We start from the raw sequence: 24,350 nt of genomic DNA, 5'->3' as shown, positions 1-24,350 counted from the left end.
AGTCTAAATACAGACAAAGAAATTCCCAGCTAAATGTTGCCACATTATGTTTATCATGCCAGCAGTTGTTATAACTCAGTGCAATAGCTCAGGGAAGGAACAATACAGCTGAAGCCAGCAATGGGAACCAATAATTCAGATTCTGTTTATTACTCTGAAAGTCTCTTGCTGGGAAGCCTTGGGCAAGTCACTCCACCTCTGTGTGTCTGTTTCCTTCCTCGTAAAACAGATAACTGTTCTCATGAGCTTTGCAGAGGTGTTGAGAGTTTTAATTAATTTGTTTCATGACTACTCGGAGATCCAGGGATTCTTAGTTCTACAGAAGTGCTAAATACTATTTCAGCTATGAATTTACTTACTATGTGTCATTGCTTTCATGTTTGTATGACCTGAATTAGCTGAAGTCTAAATTAGCCTGTAGTGGGAGTCAACAAAGTACCAGTTTTAGTTTGGGATTTCCTTGGCTGTCTGTAAAATTCTCTAGTAAGCAAAGCCAAAGTACATTGCTCACACACTAGTTAGTGGGCAGAAATGCTAGTATTTTAACAAATGTCATATCCTTTTCTTGTTATTTAAAATAAGAGTTTCCTCACTAATTAGTCTTTTCTGCCTTTATTGTTGACTTTGAAGTATTGTCATACTTAAAACGATTTTGTGTTGTCATGAAAAAATGAGTGCTGTTTTTCAATACAAGGCTTTTTTGAATAACTTCGTATCTTGTGATGTRGGTACTGACTTCATAAACTTAGTGCTTTTTTTCATTGTATACGCATAGAGAATCTCTTCTAAAGCTTATTCTTCAGTCATAGAAAATACTTCTTACAAATTAAGAAATACATGAACTGAACAAATCAATTCCCTGAGGTAGATATTGATAGATCTGTTTTCCTCAAGGGAAGTCAGATTTCATTAGAGTTTATACAAGATATAATTAGTAAATTTACTCTAACTAGATAGATAATAAATATGTTTACCACAATGAAGAGTAAAATGTGTTTTATTACTTGGATAAATACTAGCTGTGATTTTCATAGGCTGCATATAGCTTTAATAAGCAGTAGTAGTGGAAAGCTAGCTTTAGGCTGACGTCTTTGATACTTTTAAAGATCTGTCAGACATTGTCTGTGTTTTCCATTTCTCTTTCTCGGGTAGAGGAAGAGGGAACACATATGCCTTTTTCAAAACCAAGAATTCAGCCTAGTCTGGTGGTAATAGAAAGTTATTCCCGTCACCAGAAGCTTGGGGTTACCCAGTTATCTCACTTGCTAGAGGATAAATGGTCACATCTTTTAGTGTACAACAGTATGAGTTGTGAGAAATAGGGTTAAAAGAGGCTCTAAAACTGAAGTGTTCCTTCTCACAGAAATGATTGCTTTTAGTCAAAATTGAGTCACATTCCTAGGACTGCGTGTGTGGAAACTTGCACATCTGGCAACCACAACATATTCTAGCAATGACAGAAAGAAACTTAGTTACTACTCCTATTGTTCCTGGACATTTTGCAAGAAATAACTTCCCCACACTTTTAAAGAGATCAAAAAAAAAAAAAAATAAAGAAACAATTTCCTTTACCATTTTTCCCTATTTTAGAATTGGTAACCTAGGTGTCTAGAGACTGAAAGAGATATTGACTTTTGCATATCAAATAGTGATTTAGCAGTAAATGAGCTATCTCAGCAGAAAGTTTATCCTGGCTTTTTACATCTTAGATTTTTACACCTTTATGCCTACATTATTTTCATGGTCTCCATCCATCTAGGTTAGCTAAAGAGCTTGKTTATAGTAATGTATTCTCCTAAATTTCTCCTAAAGCTAGCTATGTGTTAAAGGATGCTAGCTTATGTTAAAGACAGCAGCCATGTATAATAAATAACGTTAACATTCAGTCTAAAACCTCTCTTCAGCTACTTTTCTTTTTCGGGTGGATAAGATTTGTTTGTACTAAAGCAGGGAAAAAAAAATCAGGGATGAAATACTATCTGTATAAAAGGCCTTCCTCCTCTTCCTCCTAAGTAGGATTGAGATGACCAAGAGTTCAGATTTCATCTCCTCTTATGTAATTACCACAATTCATTCACTCCACAGATCCAACTGTTCTCATGCGAAGCCTGCATTACAGGTTTCTACTAACACAGCCAAGCACAGCAAGGATATGGTGAAGTGGTAACAGAGCTGCATTAACAAAAACCCCAGAACTTTTACTGGACTCTGTTATTTGTTCAGAATGGGAACAGAAAAGAGTGTGGGGGGAAAATAAAAACCTGCTAGGAAAGATGAAATTTTGCTGATGTAATCTGTATCCTTTCTCATAAATGCTTTGTCAGTAGAAGTTTAACAGAAGTGCTTGCAAGATAGACCTGACCTAAGGGGTCTGGTGATGTTGGAAACCAGGCGAAGTACAAAGCACAAGAAACAGCTTTTCCTGCCAGATGCTGACCTAGCACGTTCACCTGCTGCTGTGACAGAGTCAGGTATCGAGTCCTCAGACACAATGAGGATGTCCTGTGTGTGACTTGAAATTACATTTATCTGGTTAATCTGTTTTACTGGTTTTTTTTCCTTCCATAGACTCACATTGTTTGCAGTAAGAATCAGCAGTAGATTTGGTTAGAATAGACAAGGAGCTATAGAAATTCTTGTTGCTTTGCTCAGGTAGATATTGCATTCAGTACTAGATAAAAATAATATTAGAGACCTTTCGCTGCTGTTGTCTAGGTTTATATTCTTTCCTTTTTTTTACTTTTCTTTTACCTGAGAGAGTAAATATGCAGAGTATTTGATATATACCTTTTATGTCACCTTAAATATTCTAATAAAATGACTACTTAGAGTTATCAAAGTCTTTAAAAAGGTTGTTTGAAGCTATTAGAATGAATGTCAATGCCCCTTTAATGCTATTAAATCAGATTCTTCTGTTAGTGGTGCGCGACATTACATTGTGGTTAACACAATATATGATGTTGGAGCTAAGTGTCAGGTTCCAGTCCTGCACTGAGAGTCATGCCTGCACAACTCAAGATCAGATATCAGATCATAAAATTCTAAATTTTAAAATTAACCCAATATTTATTGGATGTGTTGAAGCCTGTTAATGCAAATTGACCATGCCACTTGTGACTGGTAGCAATTTACAGAAACAATATACAATCTTTTAAGCCTATTTGTTTCAAGCTTCTTTCCATGAAAAGGCAACTGGCACTCTCATTAAGGATATTCTGGGTAGTAGTGAAGACAGTAATAACCTCAAATCAATTGCGTGACAATACATTTTATTTCCTCTCTGAGTACATAGCCTGAAAAAGAATCAGATGCATCTAGGTACAAAGAGAGGTAAACAGATAAACTTTGTGCTCTATATAGATATATGCTGTCTCTAGCTATATATCAAAACTAAAGATAATGAGATAACAGATGAGAGTAGCAGAGGTAGCAACAGAGATATACCAATAACGAACAGCATATTGATTTGGAGGGAGATGAGGCTACCAGCAGGATGGTGCAATTTCAGCCTAGAAGCAGAGGCATTTATCCTGGAGCAATGAAAGAGCAGTTCTTCTGTGGGAATACACATCTAAGGTCATACACATTCACATAGTTTAAGATTATATCTATACAATATAAAAGCAAGTATTAATTTCATTTTAGTTTGCAGCCTTCAAACTTCAGTTGTAGATTGACCAGCACAAGTGTCTTTGAGCCTCTTTGGTGCCCATATATTTTGTCATGGTTCTTTGAGAGAAACAAAGAATATGTTTTTAACATAGCTCTTTGTGCAAGACTGAGTCATTAGCAGGATATGGAAATACAATTAAAATGCACTTTGATCTCATAGCAGCTGCAGGATGTGACATGTTCCGTTGTATTAATATGACTTTCTGTGGAAATGCTTTACACGAATAAAAATATTTATTTGATATCTTGAATTGCTCAAGTCTGTAGATAGGTGTAGATAAACATACATAGGTAGAAAGAGCTCTTCTGCATAACGCCAACTGGAAYATTTTATTCATTTCTGAAATCTTGGAGGTAATTGCATGAAGGAAAACTAAAACTATAATCAGGAAAAAAAAGTAAAGCTATTAATTACACATAGAAGAAGGGGAGAGCAGGTTAGGGAATTTGAAACTTTTAAAAGTATTTGGAAAGAATAAAGATCAAAGATAATGAAGTGTTATTTGGTAAAGAAGACAGAAATTAAAATCAGAATTGGAAACACTGGGCTCTATATCAGTTGTTTTTGATGTAAGCAGTTCCCCCCAAAAAAGAAAAAACTGAGGGGCAGCTCCATTGCGTGCAACATTTCTGAGTGGTCTGGATTAAGTCCAAGAAGGATTTTTTTCTTTTTTTTGTTTTGTTTTTGACAACAGTAAAATTGTCTTCCCCTCTTAGATATGTCCTTTTTTTATTTTTTATTTTTTTTAATCTCCCGGGCTTTACAATCACACTTTGAATGTTTTGCAGCTTTTCCTGTGGACTTGTGGTTCTGYGACTCAGTCTCTGCAGACATCACACTGGTGGTAACCTCAAATAATATCTTCCCTTGCTAACTTCCTCTTGTGAGGCAGTGTTTCACATTGGGGTAGTTGGCTGTTTTCCCATGAAACGCTATGGTTTTGATACTCCAAATGCAGCTGTATATGTCCTAGCTGAGTGAGTGTGCTTGCTTGGGTGAGAAAAACGTGCTTTAAGTGCCAGGTTAATACTATTTGATCATTAGGACTTTTATAGACACTTTTGTTGTGTGTTTCTGCAGCATCTGTCACAGCAACAGCCTCAACCCCAGACAGTGTCCTACTTTCTGTTAAAGCATGGAGGCGTGTTGGCTTCTGAGGTATAAATGAAGCAAACAAACTTACCTAGTGTGTACTTTTATCCTAGAGGAAATTTCTCAAGCTTCAGTGTTATCTTCTATGAAAACATTTTTACAAAGAATAATTATATTCCTAGCTATCTAAATGTCTTTTAAATTTCCATTCATAGAATCATAGAATCATAGAATCATAGAATGCCGAAGGTTGGAAGGGACCTCAGAGGTCATCGAGTCCAACCCCCCTGCTCACACAGGGTCACCCAGAGCACGTGGCACAGGGCTGCATCCAAGCGGGTTTTAAAGATCTCCAGAGAAGGAGACTCCACAGCCTCCTTGGGCAGCCTGTGCCAGGGCTCTGTCACCCTCACTGTTAAGAAATGCTTCCTTAAGTTCCTGTGGAACTTCCCATGCTTCAGTTTGAAGCCATTTCCTCTAGTCCTATCGCTGGCCACCACTGAAAAGAGGCCAGCCCCTCCTCCTCCCTCCGTCCCTTGAGGTATTTATACACGCTTATCAGGTCCCCCCTCAGCCTCCTCTTCTCCAGGCTGAACAGGCCCAGCTCTCTCAGCCTTTGCTCATAGGGCAGATGTTCCAGGCCCCTGATCATCCTGGTAGCCCTGTGCTGGACTCTCTCCAGCAGCTCCACATCCCTCCTGCACTGGGGAGAATGAAATTTCAGAATGAAATAAAAAGTACTCATGCTCTAAAGAAAAGCTTAATGTGTAGTGTTGCATTTTTTAATGGTAAAAAGGACTGAACTTTAATTTACTGAATTTGAATGCCTTAACAGGCATGCCTGTACTGGTTGGGAATGAGTGTCTTCAGGATCCTATATATGAAATTACTTTCTTGTTCGTTCTGCACAGTGGAGTATAGAATAAAATATCCCAGTCAGGTTTATGAATAGTAATGCTAATTGTATCAAAAATTATTGGGAAAACATTTATATCACAGGAAACATTCAAAATAGAAGAAAATATGTGTTAAATATGGTTTGGATATGCATATAATTTAAATACTGTTTTTGCCTGAGGCAGAAAGAACAAGATTTTTCATTCAGTATCTGCATTTATGTATGTATCTATATATTCCAAGTTAATTTATATACAAGATGAAAAATGCACAAGTAAATATTCAAACAAAAAGAATAACCTGAAAAAAAAAGAACTTTCATACTCTGATAGCAAATATCTCATGCACGTCTACTGGAAACTTCTGAAAATATGTTATGTTGCTCTTCCATCTGTAGCCTCTTGCAGAATGAGTGTAACCCTTCTTTCTCACAGGATAAGAATCTCACGTGGCTGCTCTAAATAGATCCATTGAGTTTTGTGCATAGATCAAAGGATGCACAGAAGTTCAATCTTGCCTGCTGATGTGATGTAATATACTCATTAATTAGTATAGAAACTGGTTGTTCCTGGTGTCTTTTATTATTTTCACAGTACAGTGTAGCACATGTCCAGATATATAAATTGACACAAAGATCCTTTTTAGATACTTCAGGTCATTTCAGAACAAGTGCAATGTCAGCCTCTGGACACTCACCTATACTTCCCTTAGTACATATATATATATATGTGTGTATATATATATATATATATATATAATTCTGCATTTTCAATGTTTAAGCTTTAAAATGGTGATGTAGTATATTTCCCGTGTGTCCCCTGGTGGGTATAGGTATTTTTGAAATATGTAAGCCGCGATTTTGCACCTTTCCTAGCATCTTGCCTATCTCTTGAAGATAGGAAAGATAGATTTTATCAGATTCAATAAAAGAGTGGTTGAGGTAGAATTTTTGACTCTTGTTGTCTTGGGGTGTGAGAACTTGCTGTACTGGTGTCCCTGTAATTTTGAGAGTAGTACTAACTGATGATATATGAACTATGCAGCTTGGGAATTTACTCAGTAGATTGGCTGTAATTATTACAATACAAATTTAAGTTTATATTTTTCTTGGACCTTTTCTGCCTTCTGACTAATCTTGCCGTCAGACATATTCCTCTGAGTCAGTAGGAAGTGAAAGGTGATATTTGAAAGGTAGTCTCTGTTGAACTCATTAACTCTGGGTGTTTTCATGGACTTAGTCTGCATTATTTAGTTCTTAAATGTCATTGGATTCCGTTAGATGAGTTGATTATTCTCATATTGTTAAATACGTGCTGTGTTTGTGAAATATTTAAATGAGTGCTAAAATTGAAATTGCTGGACAACAGGGAAGGCCAACAACTAATTCTCAACTCCTATAAATAAGCATCATGGAAGTAAAACACACCACTTCGAAAAAGATTTATGCATGCTCTTCCTGCTATCAGCAATAATTGAATTGAAATGTGTGCAAAATATTTACTAGTGTTACGGGTATTTGGATAAAGTACTCAAACCAGTTTTTAATGAAGTTTCCCTTGCTCCATCTCCGAACTAGCCTACAACTTCTTGTGTCAAGCAGTTATATTTTGGTTGCTGTCTGCAGCAGTACAAAAATATCTTTACCCGTTCAAGTTTACTGGAACAAAATAAAATAACATGATTTTCCTTTTTTTTTCTTCTCCAACAATTCCTATAAATTTCAGGGAAYTGGTATGGCAACAACTATTACAGATTTTACTGATTGCTGACTATTTCTTATAAAATATGTAAAATATGTATTACTTAGCTAATATGAAATATAATGCTAAACTTGCCTGATTAGCAGTGGGTGCTGCCATTGATTGCTATATTTTTAGTGTACTTGGATAGCTTAACAAGGTGATCTTGCAATGTAGTTTAAATTGAGACAAAAGTATAGTGACAGTGTAATTCAATATGAAATTAAGCACAGATTAACTACTACATTCAACTGAGTATAAATGTGCTTTCCTTAAAAAAAAATCAAGAATTTACACAAAGATGACGGAAGTTGAGACAGGGATCATTTCCTGAGGCAAAGTTTGCAGGTTGAACATGATGATTTGCTTTTTCTCACTGAGGTGAAACAGTTTTTTTCATTAAAGTCTGAACAAAATTCTTATCGAAATGCTTGTGGAGGTAATTCAAGGAACAACAACATGAACTATAACCTCTCTGGAGAGTACAAATAGCCCATCAGAAGAAGACTGATAAAATCTGTGCAACTCTGTCTTTAAAGGGCAATTTTGCATTTTAAACTAAGTAAAGGTTGAGCTTTCTTTCTTAGGACAAGAAATCTCTTGACTTCTTTTTTTTTTTTTTAAAACCTCTAGTATAAGACCTACAGATTCAGAGCAGTGATTTATTTAAAAGTCTCTCTGGCCTCCAGCATGGATTTTGGGGGGTTGTGCTCAGCACCAGGACTGGTAAAAGTGTTGTCCCAGCAAAATTTCCACTCAAGTCCAGTAAAGCACATTTTCATTTTTGGAGAGGAGTGGCTCTTCAAAACTGATTCAGTGGTAAGATGCAATCCTCTGAAAGATTTTATTTTTTTAAAGACCCCTAGAAGACTGGATTACTTCAAGGACAGCTGTGCTGGCCCTGACAGTGCTATCTTCTCCTCACCACTGTCTATCTCCTCTCCCACTCCCACACTCTCATCTCAGGGTTAGCTTCATGTGTGGAGGAAACATGCCCCTGCTTTGCTTTGAATACTGCTTCAGTTTAATTTTATTAGATGTACTTGTTTGGTCTGTACCCGTGTTCAGTTCAGTTAATGATGCCAGTTCTACCGTACTTTTTGGCTACAGCTCAACATCCATTTACTGATGCAGACATGGTGGATTAAAATAGTTAAGGTTCACATGTTGCTTTTTCTAGAATAAAATATATCCTTCACATTTGGTTTCTGCTGGTGAGGAAGGGAAAATCATGACAACTACTCTTTCAGTCTAGAACTGACTGACAGACCTTTTAAAAGGCATGACACGTTAGCATTTTCTCCTATGGAGAAAGATCCTTCAGCCTTAACTTACGGACAAATTTGGACTGGTAAATTTGGACAGTAAATCAGTGAAGTATGTGGTCAAATCTGATCCTAGTCAATGAAGCACTTGGGTTTGTGATTCAAGGCAGGTCTATTATTTGAAATTGCTGTGAAGGTAGTTTGTCATGGCTGCATTCAGAACCATGTAATTTGTATTTCCTCACCCTCTGGGTGATTTAATTACATCAACATCCTGCTTGTTACCTGTTGTAAATTTAATCACATCTTTATTATTGAAAAGCCTCATTTTTTTAATAATATGGGGAGCTTTGCAATTTTCATTATTATTTTTTGTTGGTCATGCTTTTAAGGATATCATACACAAGAAAACATAGAACGTCACTCAAGGTGGCATGGCCTAAGTCATAGTCATGCCACTGTAGGACTCCCTTCTGGTGCCTCTTTCAACATGGTTGCTGTAGTGGAAACAAAGTTGGATGCCTGGGTAGATGTCTCCTCCCATCCATCAGTAACGCAGGGCTGAGCCTTGCCTAGTGAAGGAAAAGGGCTCACTGTCCACCTTTCTGTTATGGTCTGTTGTCTTTGTATTGTAGGAAGGGTGGTAATGTTAACCAAGGATAAATAAGAATGAATTTGTAGTTCTGTTTGCTTTGTTTGTTTGTTTTCTGAAGACTTTCTTCCAAACCTTGATTCAGAACCTGCTGAAAGACTATCGGTTTGCCAGTTGTGCTAAAAAATGTGATATAGTGGTTACTTCTAATGTACAAAGAAGGGTTTACCTTGTCTATTAAATGTGTGCATTCATGATGGAAAAAAACAAGTGAGTTATGGAATTTTTGAAATATGATATGAAATTCAGACAACATAAGAGGTGTTTGGTGATGACAAACTGCTGGGAACATGTATATAGCTTTGCTGAGAGGAGAATCTAGGAAACCACATTGCATGTTCCCTAATCTCTGGTCAGGAAAACTCTAATCTAGAAATCATTAAAACCATCCCTAAATTTACACCTGTGTTAATTCTCATTGATGTGCTGATGTTCTCATAGAAATCAGACTAAGGGAAAGAATGTATCTGGGGTTATTTCTTCTTTGTAGCATGGGAAGCTTCTTGCAATGTATGACCATGATGGAAGAGAAAAGGGTAAAAAAAACCTTTTTTCCCTATTTTTTCAGAAAATATACATATATTTTAAGTTTCTTTTCTCTTCTTTCTCTGGTTTTAAAGGATTAAGAACATCTTTTTGTAATTGAAAAGAGTTTTAATGTCTTTTTCTTAGTTGTGAAAAAACCCACATCACGTTTCAGACATGATATACTGGTTTGGCTGGTTTTTACCTCCTTTCTTTTAAGATATGTTGTTGTAATATTTGTAGATGGGAACGTGAGTGGGTCTGGATATGTTCTGATAAACTGCAATGCATGTTTCTATGTGTGTGGTGAGAAAATGTGTAGATACAGTAAAAGTATTACCAGAAAAAGTACTTGGTGTTCTATGTAATGTGTTCTCTAATGACTTGYGTATATTCAAAAAAGGGCAAAACTTATTTTAAAATGGATTAGAATACTATGAAAATGTCATCTTGCATTACTGTATGCTAACACAATTTGACTATCCACCGTAATGTACTTAGGTATGTACTTTTAGGGTACAGTATTATTTTTAGCCTAAACAAGAATTCACAGGGAAAGATATACTTCACGGCCAAAAATACTTGCTCCTAAATTAATTTTTAGAATAGTCAAATACAAATGACCAGAGGGTCTGTGTAGGCAGCATTAGCAGAGGGACTCAGGCCAACAAGGTGGTCTAATTGTGTGTGTGCCTATTAACGACTTTACTGAACCAGGATGTGGGTCTCTGAGTTAAGTTTCAGCTGCCTGGGTTTCTGTTAGAAAATGTTGGCATCTGTATGCAGGGAGCTGTGGGGAGAAGTCAAAGGGTGCTTTGTATTTTAGCTCCTTGCAAGTTGTATTTCTGAGTTCTATGAAACAGGTTTTCCTTGGAAAAAAATATTTTATATTTGTTTTGAGGGTTTTCTTTCCTTCTGTCTATTTCTCTTTTTAATAATTGAAAACTACTGTTCATTATTTACATAAAACTGCCTCTCATGGGTCTGTTTTCTGTAACCTTTCCCCTCTGAAGAATTCTAGGAATTTGTTGGCTTTCCTCGAGGGGATCCTAGCCATGTTTTATCTGAGACTTTAGGCTAGATAGTTGGTAATTTTTACAAAGTGAGTTTTATGTTCAAATACTTTCACTTAACCTCTGTATAGATCTCCCATTTGAGCATATTTTGAGAAATCAGGCATATAGGAAAATATGTGCTTATTATAACGTTCAGACTTCCTGGTAGCTGGAAATAAATCTCCACATGAAAAAATGGAAGCCTCTTTAGAGGCCAAAAGCAGTATAAAAAACTGAACACCTTATAAGCCAGGTATTTCAATTGTTTTTTTTTTCTAGAATTCTGGAATTCTGCTGCCTTCTTTTTTTCTCCATTTTTTTTTCTTTCTGTCATCTTTTCCTTTTTTTTTTTTTTTTAAACTGAGGACGTGTCAGAACCAGAGGCCTTGAGCACAGTATAATATGACCCCAGCGCAAACCTCCAGCATTCCTTATCCTTTAGTCTCCAGCTGTTAACATCAGCCAGTGCAGCATGCGGGCTTGGCTGCCGTTAGCACAATCTCTGTGGCTCTCGCTCCTTCCTTTTCCTCTCTCTCCCTTCTCCACTTGCCAGCACAGTCAGCAGTGTTTCATATTAGCACAGTTGCAATTATTYTAAATTGGTAAGTCCCAAGTACAAGACCTGTATGTTTGCACCCCTCATACCAGCTACTTCAGAAAAGATGGGGGAGGGAGGTAATTTTTCCAAAGCTTATAGGTTTTTCTTTAGGATCAGTTGTTCAGCAGGAATTTTGTCTGAAGGACTCAAAAAATATTTGAAAGACACTGATATGTGTCCATGCAGGGTTCTTTAAGAACAGTGTGATAGTTCATTTAAAGCTTTTCTGTTTATGCATATTTTCTTGGAAATTCGTCTTCTAACTCTTGCTCTTGTATCTCTCTCCCTCAGGATATTTCAAAGATGGTTTGGCTCCCACTGAGACTTGGAGATCTGATGCCACAATGAGGACTCACACCCGGGGAGCCCCAAGTGTGTTTTTCATACCCATAATTTGCTTCACACTGGCCTACGGCACCAGAGAGGACCCGGCCACCATGGTTCCCTTTGTCAACGCCAACTACGACAGCTACCCCATGCTCTACTTCTCCAAGGGGGATGTGGAAGACTTGCGCCATAAGGCAGCCACCACCCACCAGCACATCGCGGTCCGTCTTACCGAGGCAGTGCAGACCATGCTCTCGAACCCCCTTGAGTACCTTCCTCCCTGGGACCCGAAGGAATTCAGTGCTCGCTGGAACGAAATCTACGGCAACAATCTTGGGGCTCTGGCAATGTTCTGCTTGCTCTACCCGGAAAACATCGAAGCCATCAGCATGGCCAAGGATTACATGGAGAGGATGGCAGCTCAGCCTAGTTGGTAGATTTTTGTCTTTTTTTTTTTTTTAAGTTGCTGTTTATATTGCATAAATATAACTTGCAATTGAAAGAGTAAGTGAATGAGTGAAATGTTTAAAGATATTAGCCTATAGCTATCAGAGAATCATAGCATCGTTAAGGCTGGAAGGGACCTTTAGAGATCATCTAGTCCAACCCACTGGCACACACAGGGGCAAAGGGCTGCATCCAAACGGATTTTGAAGGTCTCCAGAGAAGGAGACTCCACAACCTCTCTTGGCAGCCTGTTCCAGGGCTCTGTCAACCCCACTGTCAATAAATTTTTCCTTAAATTTCTATGGAACTTTTGATGTTCCAGTTTGTGGCCACTTCCTCTTCTCCTATCAGTGGCCACCACTGAAAAGAGGCCAGCCCCCTCCTCCTCACTGCCTCCCTTGAGATATTTATAGACACTGATCAGGTCCCCCCTCAGCCTTCTCTTCTCCAGGCTGAACAGGCCCAGCCTTTTCTCCAGGCTGAAAGGCTCTCAGCCTTTGCTCATAGGGCAGATGTTCCAGGCCCCTGATCATCCTTGGAGCCCTGCGCTGGACTCTCTCCAGCAGCTCCACATCCCTCTTGTACTGGGAAGCCCAGAACTGGGCACAGCCTCCAGATGTGGCCTTACTAGGGCTGTGTAGAGGGGGATGATCACCTCCCTCAACCTACTGGAGACGCTCTTCTTAATGTACCCCAGGATCCCGTTGGCCTTCTTGGCCGTGAGGGCACACTGTTGCCTCATGGTCAACTTGTCGTCCACCATGACACCCAGGTCACTGTCTGTAGTCCTGCTCTGCACATAGAATAGCCTACAGAGTTAGGTGAGTTGCTCATATATTAATCTTAACAGTGACTGACTTGCTATGCATTCTGCATTTTATGTATTTATCCTTTTTTAGACCAGCTGTGCCACAGAGCTTTTCACCTTCACTGGACCCACTAYGTTGTAAATTAACGCTGCAAGAAGGAGCAGGACACTGCGTATCACGCCAATTCCTATAAATTAAAAAAATAATAATGATAAACAATCAGGATTCACATTTTAGTGTGCTAGTGTGGATAAAAGTACTTTTTTCTTTCTTTCCAGACTCATAAGTTTTCTTTGGGTATTAATAGAAAGAAATCAGAAAAGAAAACTACATGAAAAACATAGATTTTTTTGTAGGTAAAAGTGACACTCTAGCTTTTATAAGAACATTTTATGAACTACAGTTTTCCAATCTAATGAGAAGTGTTCATTTATATTTACACCAAAGGTTATAATTAGTCAGCTTAGTGACAGAATTTAATTAATAGAAAAAGCTCAAGAGACATTCTTCTTTTCTATTTTTTTTCTACTTACTTGTTCCAAGTATTATCTTTAAAAATATATTCATAATTGTTTCTTCAGTTTTTCATGAAGTGCTTCATGACTGGACTGACATCTATCTATCCAAGCCTCATTTTAGGCTCACAACTCCTTTGCTGTGCAGTTCTTCAACATCTCCTTTACCATATTGTGTACTTCGTAACTGGGACATGATAAAAGATAGCTGTCCATCTAAATACATTGCTTTAGTGCTATGTAAACGYATGTGGCATTTTGATAACCATCTCCTGGATTGATTTCACCTGGATTTAAATTGTCATGTACAAGACTTTCTGTTGTTACTGTGCCACCCACTTTCTGTAGGGCCAAAAGTTGAAATTCTTTGCCCTGAAATACATTAAACTATTTTCTAAYTGTAGCAAACTACTTTCCTCTGAACACATACAGGAAATTGTGCAATGTTGCGAATTGCAAGGTTGGTAAGTTGCAGTTTAAGTGAATGTGGAACCTGAAGATTAGGCAGATGTCAAAAATACCCTGGTCACACTTGGTCATTCAGTAAATGACCTCTTGAGACCTTTTTTTCAGTCTTGGTAAGACTCTGCCTTGTGTTCCTTACAGTTATGTTATGGCCTGAAGAGCCATACAATTGGGTCTAGGAACTAGGAGCCCCATCAGGGCTTCTTCTCTTCACCCACGGCTGCTGTACTTCAAGTCCATTTTGTCAGCAGCTCACCAGAAGTTCAGATCAGGTTGCAAGTGAGCACAGGAGGAAGATTTTAGCTGTTCATCCTGTATTCTTTTCTCAATCAGATATTTAGCTACCTTCTCCAAGAGAAAGGACAAACTAGCAGTGTCCTATAATTGGTGTCCAGTTATGGATAGTCACTAAAAATATGCTGGACTGAGTTAAAGTGGCTTGTGCTTCTTTCATTGGCCAGATTTAAAAGACATCAGCAATGTGGGGTTCTCCCTAGTATTTGAGAGTTCAGTGCCAAAGAAATATAGGAGCCAGAGCTAAATAAACAGTGTGAGAGAGAGGGGATGCACTGGACTTAGGTTTCTTGCATGCCACAGAAGAGTGGGCTCACGGGAGTCAGTAGCAGAGATAGTAACGTACCAGGATGATGTTTATTTTCAAAATCTTCCTCAAGAGCTCAGTGATGCAAAGCATTGATTTTCCCTTATTTTTGTGTCATGTCCTGGGAAGCAAATGGTATGTAAGTCTTTCTTCTGGCACAAGGCCAGTGCTTTACAGAAGTGAATCTCAGGTTGTGTAAACATCTCCAATAGCACCTACAGGCTGCTCCAAAACTCATCAGCTTCCTCCATAGCTTCAGTGTTCACCTCTTTTTATTTTTAACCTTGCTTTAAATAGTGTAAACAAGCAAATATATGACTGTCTCTATTCTAATAGAACAAGAAAATGAAGCAAGTAATTCTGTGAGTAGTGATGTTACTCATTTCTAGCTGTCTTTCTCACTTTTGCTGTGTCTGCTCATTGTTTCAATGACCTCATTCCATTTCTGTATCTCCTGTGAATCCTGCCCTGGAATAATTTTTGTTCTTTGGTTCCTTAGCATAATGCTTGCCTTTGTCCCAGCTAACCAGCTGCTGATCAGAACAGAGTAGATATCCTATTTCTGCTCAGCTTTGATAATCTTTACCCCTAAAGCATACTGTTCTTTTAAAGCAAGTATCTTGTGTTACTTCAATCAGAGATAAGCCATCCTTTTTTTGCCATCTGTCCCTCTTTAGGTAGMTGTGTCATTCAGCTAACAATCCGGCTTTAATTGAGGTTCTCTGCTTCACAGAAAAAGCATACAGTGAGGTTAGGAGGGAAGTACAGAGGCAGAGAATCAGAAACATATGGAATATTGCTGCCTTCTGTGCAGCCCCCAAGCACACATAGTGGACAGCTTTGCAAATGCTGCAACAAAATCTTGATATTTATTGCCTTTTATTTTTTTCTTTCCCAAGGAACTCATGACTGAGAATGTGGAGTTTACACTATAGTTTTTCCATCACCAATGGCAGCAATATATGTCCTTTTCCTCCAGCCATAACTTTCTGTAAAGTTATACCCATATAGCATCTCTGAAGCATGTACTACCCTGTCTAGCTTTGCTAAAAGAGGTCAACAGGTTCAGAAGCTAAAGGAGTGGACAGACAGACAGCATGATTAGTAAATCTGTTTTTCTTAAGAAAGTCAACTAAAAAGCATCAACAAAACACGTTGCTGCACATGTTTCTTCACTTAAAATAAGATTTAGAAGAACCAAGGTGGCAAATAGAAGACAACTTGCATAATGGCTACTGGCAGGCATTTAGATCTTACAGAGGTAAATGCCATAAGACTGTACATGAACTGTTCTTGGAGTATCACAGTAATGAAATTACAGAAGAAATTGCTCTTCAATATATATAATCATTCTTATATATAGTCTTCAGAAAAATATTGTAGGTAAAAGAAGGTAAAAGAAAAAATATTGTAGGTTTATTCAATAACCGAACATAAATATTTTCTGACCAGGAAGGAGTAGTATTGATGCTACCTAAACTTAGAGCACCAAACACAACGATTCTGTCTAGACTCCCTATGTGATCAGTAAAAAGTGTTTGTTCAGAAAGTACCAGTAAAATGTCTCTAGTCTGGAGGAACTTTTTTTCTCAAGACTTGTGTAATGTAGGTGTCTACTATTCCCTCTAAATTGACCTAAAAATGCGTTTTTATATAAGAGGATTCCATAACATGCATTGAAAAGTTAAATCTGTCCATCATATATGGTTTCTGTTGGCAACTTGGTTCTTTCAGTAGTATAAACTGGATTTCATTTACTTCTACTGAAATGGTATTGATTCTAAAGTAACTCTATAACTTTAAAATACTGAATTGGATGGGTTTACATTAATATTTTTGAAGATCTAAAATTAAACTTAAGCCTTTCAACTAAGTGAAAGTATATATTGGTARTATGTGCAGTAGTAGCTAGATAAATTCAGGCCTGAGTGACCCTGGGTTTTGTCCCACCATGTCTGGAGGCTAGTTTTTTAATTTTCCTCCTTATGATGTTGAGAATCTCCAATAGCACAAATATATTTCAGTATGTCAGGGTATAATTATGGTAAAGTCTGGTGATAAGTTTATGGATATGACATATAATGAAACACTTATGTCTCCTCTCCTCTTACATTGCAACAGTAATTTTCTCTCGCATGATTAAGTAAATCCTTAACTCAGTTCCCGTTCATGTAGGTTGGCAGAGGTTGAGCTGTTTGTCATAACAACCAATGCGAAGAGAGATGTTACTCATAACAGACCATCAGTAATTGCTGTATCCTGGAGTGGGTTTATATTTTAAAATAAACAAAGGGTCAGTGGCTAATAGCTAACTATAACAATCATTAAAAATAATATGGGAATAGATAATGCTTTGGAGTCTAGCAAGACCAGGAAAACATAAATGCCCTGATATTCCAATAAAAATAGACGTAATTTTGCTACATCTATATGTGAAAAATAAATGCCAGTGTTAAATAAGTTGCTTGGTTTTCCTGGGACCCAGTATCTAAAAGGTTTCTAAAATCTTTGGGGAAGCTTACCCTTATATTTAAGCCAAATCATTTTATTTTACAGAAAACAGGGGATGCAGATTATTTTTCTGGCATTTTATCTATCACTTGCCTCTAGAACACTCCCTACCAAAAGTGCGTTTTTGGCCGAGAGGATCTGTACTAGTGATTCTTTCCATATGCTGCCTCAGCCTGTTCCAGAACTGATTGAAATGATGTAATTAGAGGCACACATCATGCAGAAATAAGAGTCTAGTTGGATTTTATGTTTTGTACAAAGAAATGAGGCACTTTTTACTAAGCTTGTCTCAGAAACAAATACCTTAGAAGTTCACAAACTGCTCGACCTTTCTTTTTTTTACAGTGGGGGAGATTTCTCCGTTTAGAATTTCCAAAGTACCAGACTTCAGCATTTTTGCTGTTGTTGTCACGTGTAGTTCATGCACCACTTTTAAACACAAACACATTATTACCGCAGAGTGAGGAGCAGGATCTGACAGTCAGCTTCATCTTGCTTCATGGGCTTCACAGGGGAGAAAGTTGCTGTCAAGTATGTGCAAACATGCCAAGAAAATAGCAGTGAGTAAGTAGAAACTAACTCAAGCCTTTGGCATAACAAATCTATGACCCTCCGGGTATTTCAGATTAACCAGCAATTCTAATCCTTCCACTAGGGTTTGTGTATTACATGGCTGTTGCTGTTAGTGTCCACAGAGCACTCAGTGCTGAACACCATATACAGTTATGATGTATAAATATTTATTTGCATAAAAGTGTGAATAGAATAAATTCACATGTGCRAGGTTGAAATAGAGCAAGTTTCTGTGTTGATACCACAAACTTAGAGCCTTCATTTACCTCACAATAATCAACCATCAGTCACTTTCAGACAAGACTTGGTAGTGGTTTATAGGAGTGTGCTAGAGCAGCTATTGTAAAGGAAGCTCGGGGGGATGCCGAGATAGACTTCCTGGCGGAAAGAAGAAAAAGAAATGTGAGGGCAGGAGGATGAATTTGGTATCTGGAATGTATATTATGTTAGTAACTGAAATATCAAACCCTCATGTTGTTTTTATCTTTTTCATATGTAGCATTTAAAAATAGAAATTGTGCATTACTATTTGAAATTAAAATGGCTAGCTGAAGGATGAAGAGTTTATTTTATACTTTCTTTTTTTAATATATAATTCCAGATGATTAATTTTCTAGGAGGCAAACTGGTCCAAAGTACCATTGTAAATACAGAAAACTCACTTTGTGCTGTGCATGGTATAAACATTTGAAATAAAGAGAACTAGTCAGTTAAAATAGCAATATGAATAATTTTCCATCTGCTTTATTTGGCAAAATACTAAAAGAAGTTTAGTTCTTACTTTTAATGTAGCAACACAGAAGGATCATGAGGATACTAAATAAGAGCCCAGTTTAAAAAGGACTGTTCTTGTGATCAAAGAGAAAAATGAGAGAAAAGGAAATGAAAGAAGTTTTAGAAGCAGTAGAATGATGAATATAGGTCTATTGGGAAAGAGAGAGAAAAAGAGAAGAAGTAGCTGAAATTTTCCCCTAAAAGAAGCGAAGTCTTAGTTGTGCCATTCCACCTAAACTATACAACCCTACTTTTATAACAGGCCCTTAAGCATTCCAAAAAATATGTTGCTTTCTTTCTGATATGAATTTAGCCCTTTACATTTAAACACAACTTTCCCCATCTTCCTGTGAGCTGAGCTGAAACGAACATTACAAGAGTGTCTGGGTTACTGTTACTGAGACATAACCAGTGAAGAAACAGGAGCAAATTTGTTATATTTCACGTCAAACAGCTGGAAAAATAAATCATCATTTTTTTCAAGGACATTTTTAATTTTTAAATTTTTTACCGCAGTTGTTGCAAATGACCAAGCACTTAGGTTATGCAGACAATGGGGCTTTTGTTTTGGCAGTCGACCAGAAAAATACTGGCAAGGTGAAAGCTGAGAGATTGTTTTGGATCAATCAGATATTTTCAAGGATTTTTCTGTTTTCTCTCCAAAACAAAAATGGAAGAAATTGTTCAATTAGACTCATTTGAGCACATGAAAATATTTTGTTTTGGAGGCTTTGTAAGAAAAATGCTAGAAATCAACTCTAGATTAAAAAAAAACATGTTGATGATCCTATTCTCATTGGTGTGTATAGTTCCCTTTGAAATGTGCATTGCTCCTGCACACAAGAGATTATTTCTTTCTGTTGCCCCAGGACTGTGTGACAGCAATAGTATTTCTGGACTGCCAGGACACTGCTATGGCCAGTGATAAATCCATGCAATTCTGCAGTTAATTCAGAACCAGGAAATGTCCCATGATATGCCACATTTGTATCCACGTTTGACATTTTACATGCATTCAACTCAGCCATGCTGTTATCTAGCTACCATGTGGAAGCTAGAAAGTATCTAAATGCACTAAAAGTATGTTCTTTATCAGTTTTTTTCTCCTGTAAGCCTTCAGAACAGAACTTTCAAGCATTTATTTTGAAATGAAAGTTTCAGGATTGAGTACTGGCATGCTGCATCTCAGCATTAGCTTTATCTACCCCTAGCCCCCAGTTCATTCTGTGTTAGTTATTTGCCATGGGAAAGCTTGGAGTGTTAAGCTTTGAGATGTAGATTGCACGTATAATGAATGTGTCAGGATATGCTTCATGTTTCATTTTACAGTCAATGATGATATATTTCTTATGGACATAGACACTGGAAATCAGATATCAAGCTGCTCAAGAGTGTATTCTTGTTTCTCAGGTTAGATATTTAGTTTCCTGCCTTGAACTGGACAGATAGTGATTATTTCTCCTTCTCTTGCTATTATTTCTTTAAGAAATACTTTTTTTTTTTTTTTTTTTTTTGTATTTTAATGTCAGAAAGAAAGCATTTCCTGGAGAAAAATAAGGCAGAACTATGCAAAACTTTCTACCAAAAGAATAGTAATGTTTTCAAGAAAGATGTTAAGGTGATCTTACCACATATATATGTGTTTGTGTGTGTGTGTGCATATGTGTGTATGCATACATATATATATATATAAACTATATATATATAAACTATATATATATATATAACATATGTACTGCTGTTTCAAGGGGAAGGGCTATTGATCTTTACTTTCAAGTTTTTTTATAGCAAACTCTCATTTACTGAAAGGAAGCAACAAAAAATATTTTATGTAGTAAAGAAAATTTAAAGAACCTCTCAGGCATGTATTTGATGCTATTTGCGGCACTTTTCTAGACATCAGTACTCGATGCAAAATGATGCAAGTAGTTTTGAATGTTTCTGGAGTTCATTCATTAAGCAGCACAGCTTAATCTCCCTAAGCCTAAGCACAGCCTTCTATCGCTCTTAAAAAAACAGCTCAAATTTCCAAATAAACACATTTTTTAAATACAGTTATAGGTGTAAGAAGTGTAAGTGAAGTGTAAAGTAGGGTTTTTTTGTTGTTTGCTTTTGGTTTTGTGGGTTTTTTTTTTTTTTTTTGTCATCATCTATAGGGATGCATGTATGGTTTTGTGATTTTTAAAATATCTTTCAGCACTTTTACAATAGCTGCCTTTGCTAAAACTTTTGGTGTTTTTGACTAAACAGTTGACCTGTACCAAACTTGTCATAGATTTTTTTATTTACTTTGAATTCTTTTCCCTAACATCTTGGATTCTTTTCTGTAATATGCGATACCTTTAGAAGAGAATAGAAGTTATGCAGCATTAACATAAAACTTGTTACTTTCACTCTTCAAAACCATTTAATTGCTAAATTGAGGCGCACAGTATCTGGTGTTCAGTTTTATTCTTGAACGGATTAGCAAATTGCTATTATCCACTGCAAATATTTGGTATATTTTCACTCATCTTTAACTGTACAAATACGCACTGACTTTCTTTAATATTGCAATATAATGTAGTAAATGAGTAACCCTGAAAGCTGTTTCTCCCCAGATCCAGTGCAAGGCAGAACTGTGGTGCCACGCATTCCCATGGTTTCCTAGCCAGGCTGTTTACCAAAGCTGACACTGGCAATCCATTTGAAAAATGAGAGCATAATTTCGATGAAAAGGGCATTTAATGCTTTTGCCACTTGACGATTCTTCTTGTGGCTTATTTTACACATTGTTTGCTGGACATTGCTTAGATCCTTTGGAATTATAGTAATGGAGGTGTAGTGATTTATATCCGTTAAAGAGTTGTTACTTATGAGAGAATTTCATTTTAAGTGTTGGTTGGATTTTCTGTTTGCTCACAGAATTGGTGCTTTAAATCCTCATCTTTATTTTTTTGGAAATGTGTGTATTTCTTCTGTTGAACTGTGTGTAAGTCATAGTGTAATTGTAATTTGAGGAAAGTAATTACCAAATTACAAATTACATTGTGTAACCTGGGGCAGGTAGCTTGACAATGTGTATTCTTAGGAAGCCTAAGCTCTTTTACACTGAATGCATTTTCTGCTGAAAAAGTAATTTTAAGTGAAGTCATAATTAGTCAGTTTAGTGCTTTCAGATTAGAGAAATGTTCTCCATTCTATTAGAAATGGTAGACACAGAGATTAATATAATATCTTTCACTGGATTTTATGGATTTTATGTAGAATTTAATACAAAAACAGATGTGAAGTTAGATTAACTTAACACCTTAACAATGAAATCAACCCAATATCATATCTCATTTCAGTTGAAGCAATGTAAAAATCACCAAACAATTTTTAATCCATTCCAGTTAACAATATATAAAGTTGTTATAATAATACTTAATTTTGAATTAAGTATTTTAAATTAACTCAAATTGTCATTGTTCTCTTTTTTTTTTTTTTTTTTTTTTATTTTTTTAATGTATGATGCAGCCACAAGTACATTTTAGCTGTGCTAGACTAACTGGCAGTTTTTTTAAATGCCAGTCTATATCCATTTCAGCTGAATCTGAGTTTTGAACATGCAAATATTTAGTGGAAAGTAAAATAAAAATAAAGTTTATGATATAGTAGTTCAAAGGTTTCAAGTGGTTGCTGACAGCGATGCAAATACTAGGATTTCCCATAAAGCGCAGTAGACTATAATTTTATTTTTATGTATGTTTATGACTAATCACATGGTAAGACATATTTCAATGATAATCAAAGCAAGAAAAGCAAAAAGAGTTGCAGAGACCGACCTGAGATTGACAAATATGAAGTTAAATCAGTTTTTAATATGTGTGGTGTGGTGATACCTAGAGAATAGGAAGAGCTGCTTGTCTAATTCAGTTAGGTTTTCTTCACATTTATCTGGAAATTTTTGCCATTGTCAAATTGAAATAATGAGCTTCTATGTACAGTATGTCAATGTTTGGCTTACAGGCCTGTATTTTTTTTTCCCACAACAAATAACTCAAAATATGAATAAGAGGTTTTTTGTGTCCAGAAGCCTTAATTGATAAATTTAAAGGTTGGATGGAAAAAAATAACAGAAAAAAGTTTGTAACAGAGGCCACAGAGAATGTAATGTGAATTTGGGGATCAGTAATAAATTTCTAGAACTTTTTTCCCCAAAATTTGACAATTATTTGTTTATTCCACTTTAGTCATTATTTTTRGTCATTCCATTTCCCATTAATGTCTGCCTTTGACCAACAAATAAACAAATGGTGCAAGGAAAATAATCTAGTCCACTAAAAAACCTGGTTCAACAAAAAGTCACATCTTGCTGTGCAAGCAAATGCTATATTCACTCATGTATTTAGCTTAAAATTGATGAGAATGGGTGGAAATGAATACATAATTTCATTCAGCAGAAGGCTGAATTCAAGCTGAGAGAAGGTAAATGCTTCCAAGTACTGGAAATGGAGCTAATCAGAAGGGTTACAGGAGCTTTCCTTACATACCATGTGACTGTCAAGTTTGCTTGAGTTCTTGCACTGTCAGACATGTTGACATAAAAACTAAATGTCATTTTTCTCATTCATATATCTTATATTTTACCATAGTCACAGTGCACTAAGCTGATATTCRTCATTTCTAAGTCATTCATTGACARCTTTTCAATGCGAGTAGATGATCCCATTGCAGATGAAGATTTTGTTTTTATCTCACATTCCTGGTATTTTTTTCCTCATCTTATTTGTTTACTCCGCTGCTTTAAACAAACCCAATATGAAATCCTATTTATAGAATCATAGACCAGTAGATGCCCRAAGCTGCACATCTTCAGGGGCACTACAGTTTTCTCTGATTGCCATAGGCCACTATCTCACCCCAACAACTTAAAATGAATTTCTGTAATGAAATGTGTGGCAAAGTCATTGAAGAGTCAGTCAYTGAATGAATGAAGGTACTAAACATGAAAACACTGTAATTTATTCTATGAAACTGAGATTTTATTTTCAGTATATAGTCCTTCATATTTTCTATTTTATAGAACTATGGCCTGAGTATGTTCTCAGTGCTGCAAAACTAAAGGCTTTGAYACTCAATATTCTCAGTTTAAAGAAATATTTGTTTTGTGCTACCTGCCCCACTCAGTAGGAATTTTCTTGTTATAAATTCAGTTTCGCCAAGCTCATCTTAATCGTCTAATACAAGCAGGTAATTCTTAGAAAATAATTTTGAGTAGCAGACTTACCTCTTTTTATGGTAATGCTCTTTTAAATTCTATTAAGTATGCAAATTTAAATTGTACTTATGAAAATAAATTTTCTCATTTCCACTTTACCTTTGAATTCATGTGTGAAATTAAGAAACATCATTGGGAACTATTTTATTAAACTTTCTTTAAGGAAAATTTACTGTAGTCATCCCTCAGGAGGTTTTTACCAAATTAAGCTCCCCTGAAAAAAAAAAAAAGTTACAATTTTTTGGAGACACATAAATTATGAATTATTACTTTCTCACAAAATGCTGTTAATCTTGTTTTAGATAAATTGATTCCTTTTTTTTATACWTATTTCTCCCAGCGAAACCTAGAATATAAAAGCATTCTTTTAATATTTAAAGTCTTAGTCTAATGAAAATAATGAGCTTTGGAAAGAATAAAATTGTCTCCCAAACTTAAGTAGCTCACTACTGTGTTAAAATTCAGGATGAGTTGTCTAATGTCAGAGACATCAAATTCTATACAAAACTTATAGACTTACAGGATGATGGGGGGGAGAGGGAGAGGGAGAGGGAGAGGGAGAGGGAGAGGGAGAGGGAGAGAGAAAGAGA

At 36.4% G+C, this 24,350-nt stretch overlaps 1 protein-coding gene across 1 annotated transcript in view; it reads left to right on the top strand.

The window, feature by feature from the left end:
- DSE (dermatan sulfate epimerase) overlaps positions 1 to 24,350 on the top strand; it is a 35,051-nt gene that overhangs the window by 530 nt on the left and 10,171 nt on the right. The window contains exon 2 of the mRNA XM_026045663.1: positions 11,788 to 12,256. Within this exon, the coding sequence (XP_025901448.1) occupies positions 11,841 to 12,256 (416 nt within the window). The 5' untranslated portion in view covers positions 11,788 to 11,840. The remainder of the gene's footprint in view (positions 1 to 11,787; positions 12,257 to 24,350) is intronic.

The sequence above is a fragment of the Nothoprocta perdicaria genome, unplaced genomic scaffold (assembly GCF_003342845.1).
Source record: "Nothoprocta perdicaria isolate Ctin4 unplaced genomic scaffold, notPer1 scaffold_409, whole genome shotgun sequence".
NCBI classification, from domain to species: Eukaryota; Metazoa; Chordata; class Aves; order Tinamiformes; family Tinamidae; genus Nothoprocta; species Nothoprocta perdicaria.
The sequence above is the reverse complement of the archived record's forward strand: the minus strand, read 5'-3'. Positions and strand labels throughout refer to the sequence as shown.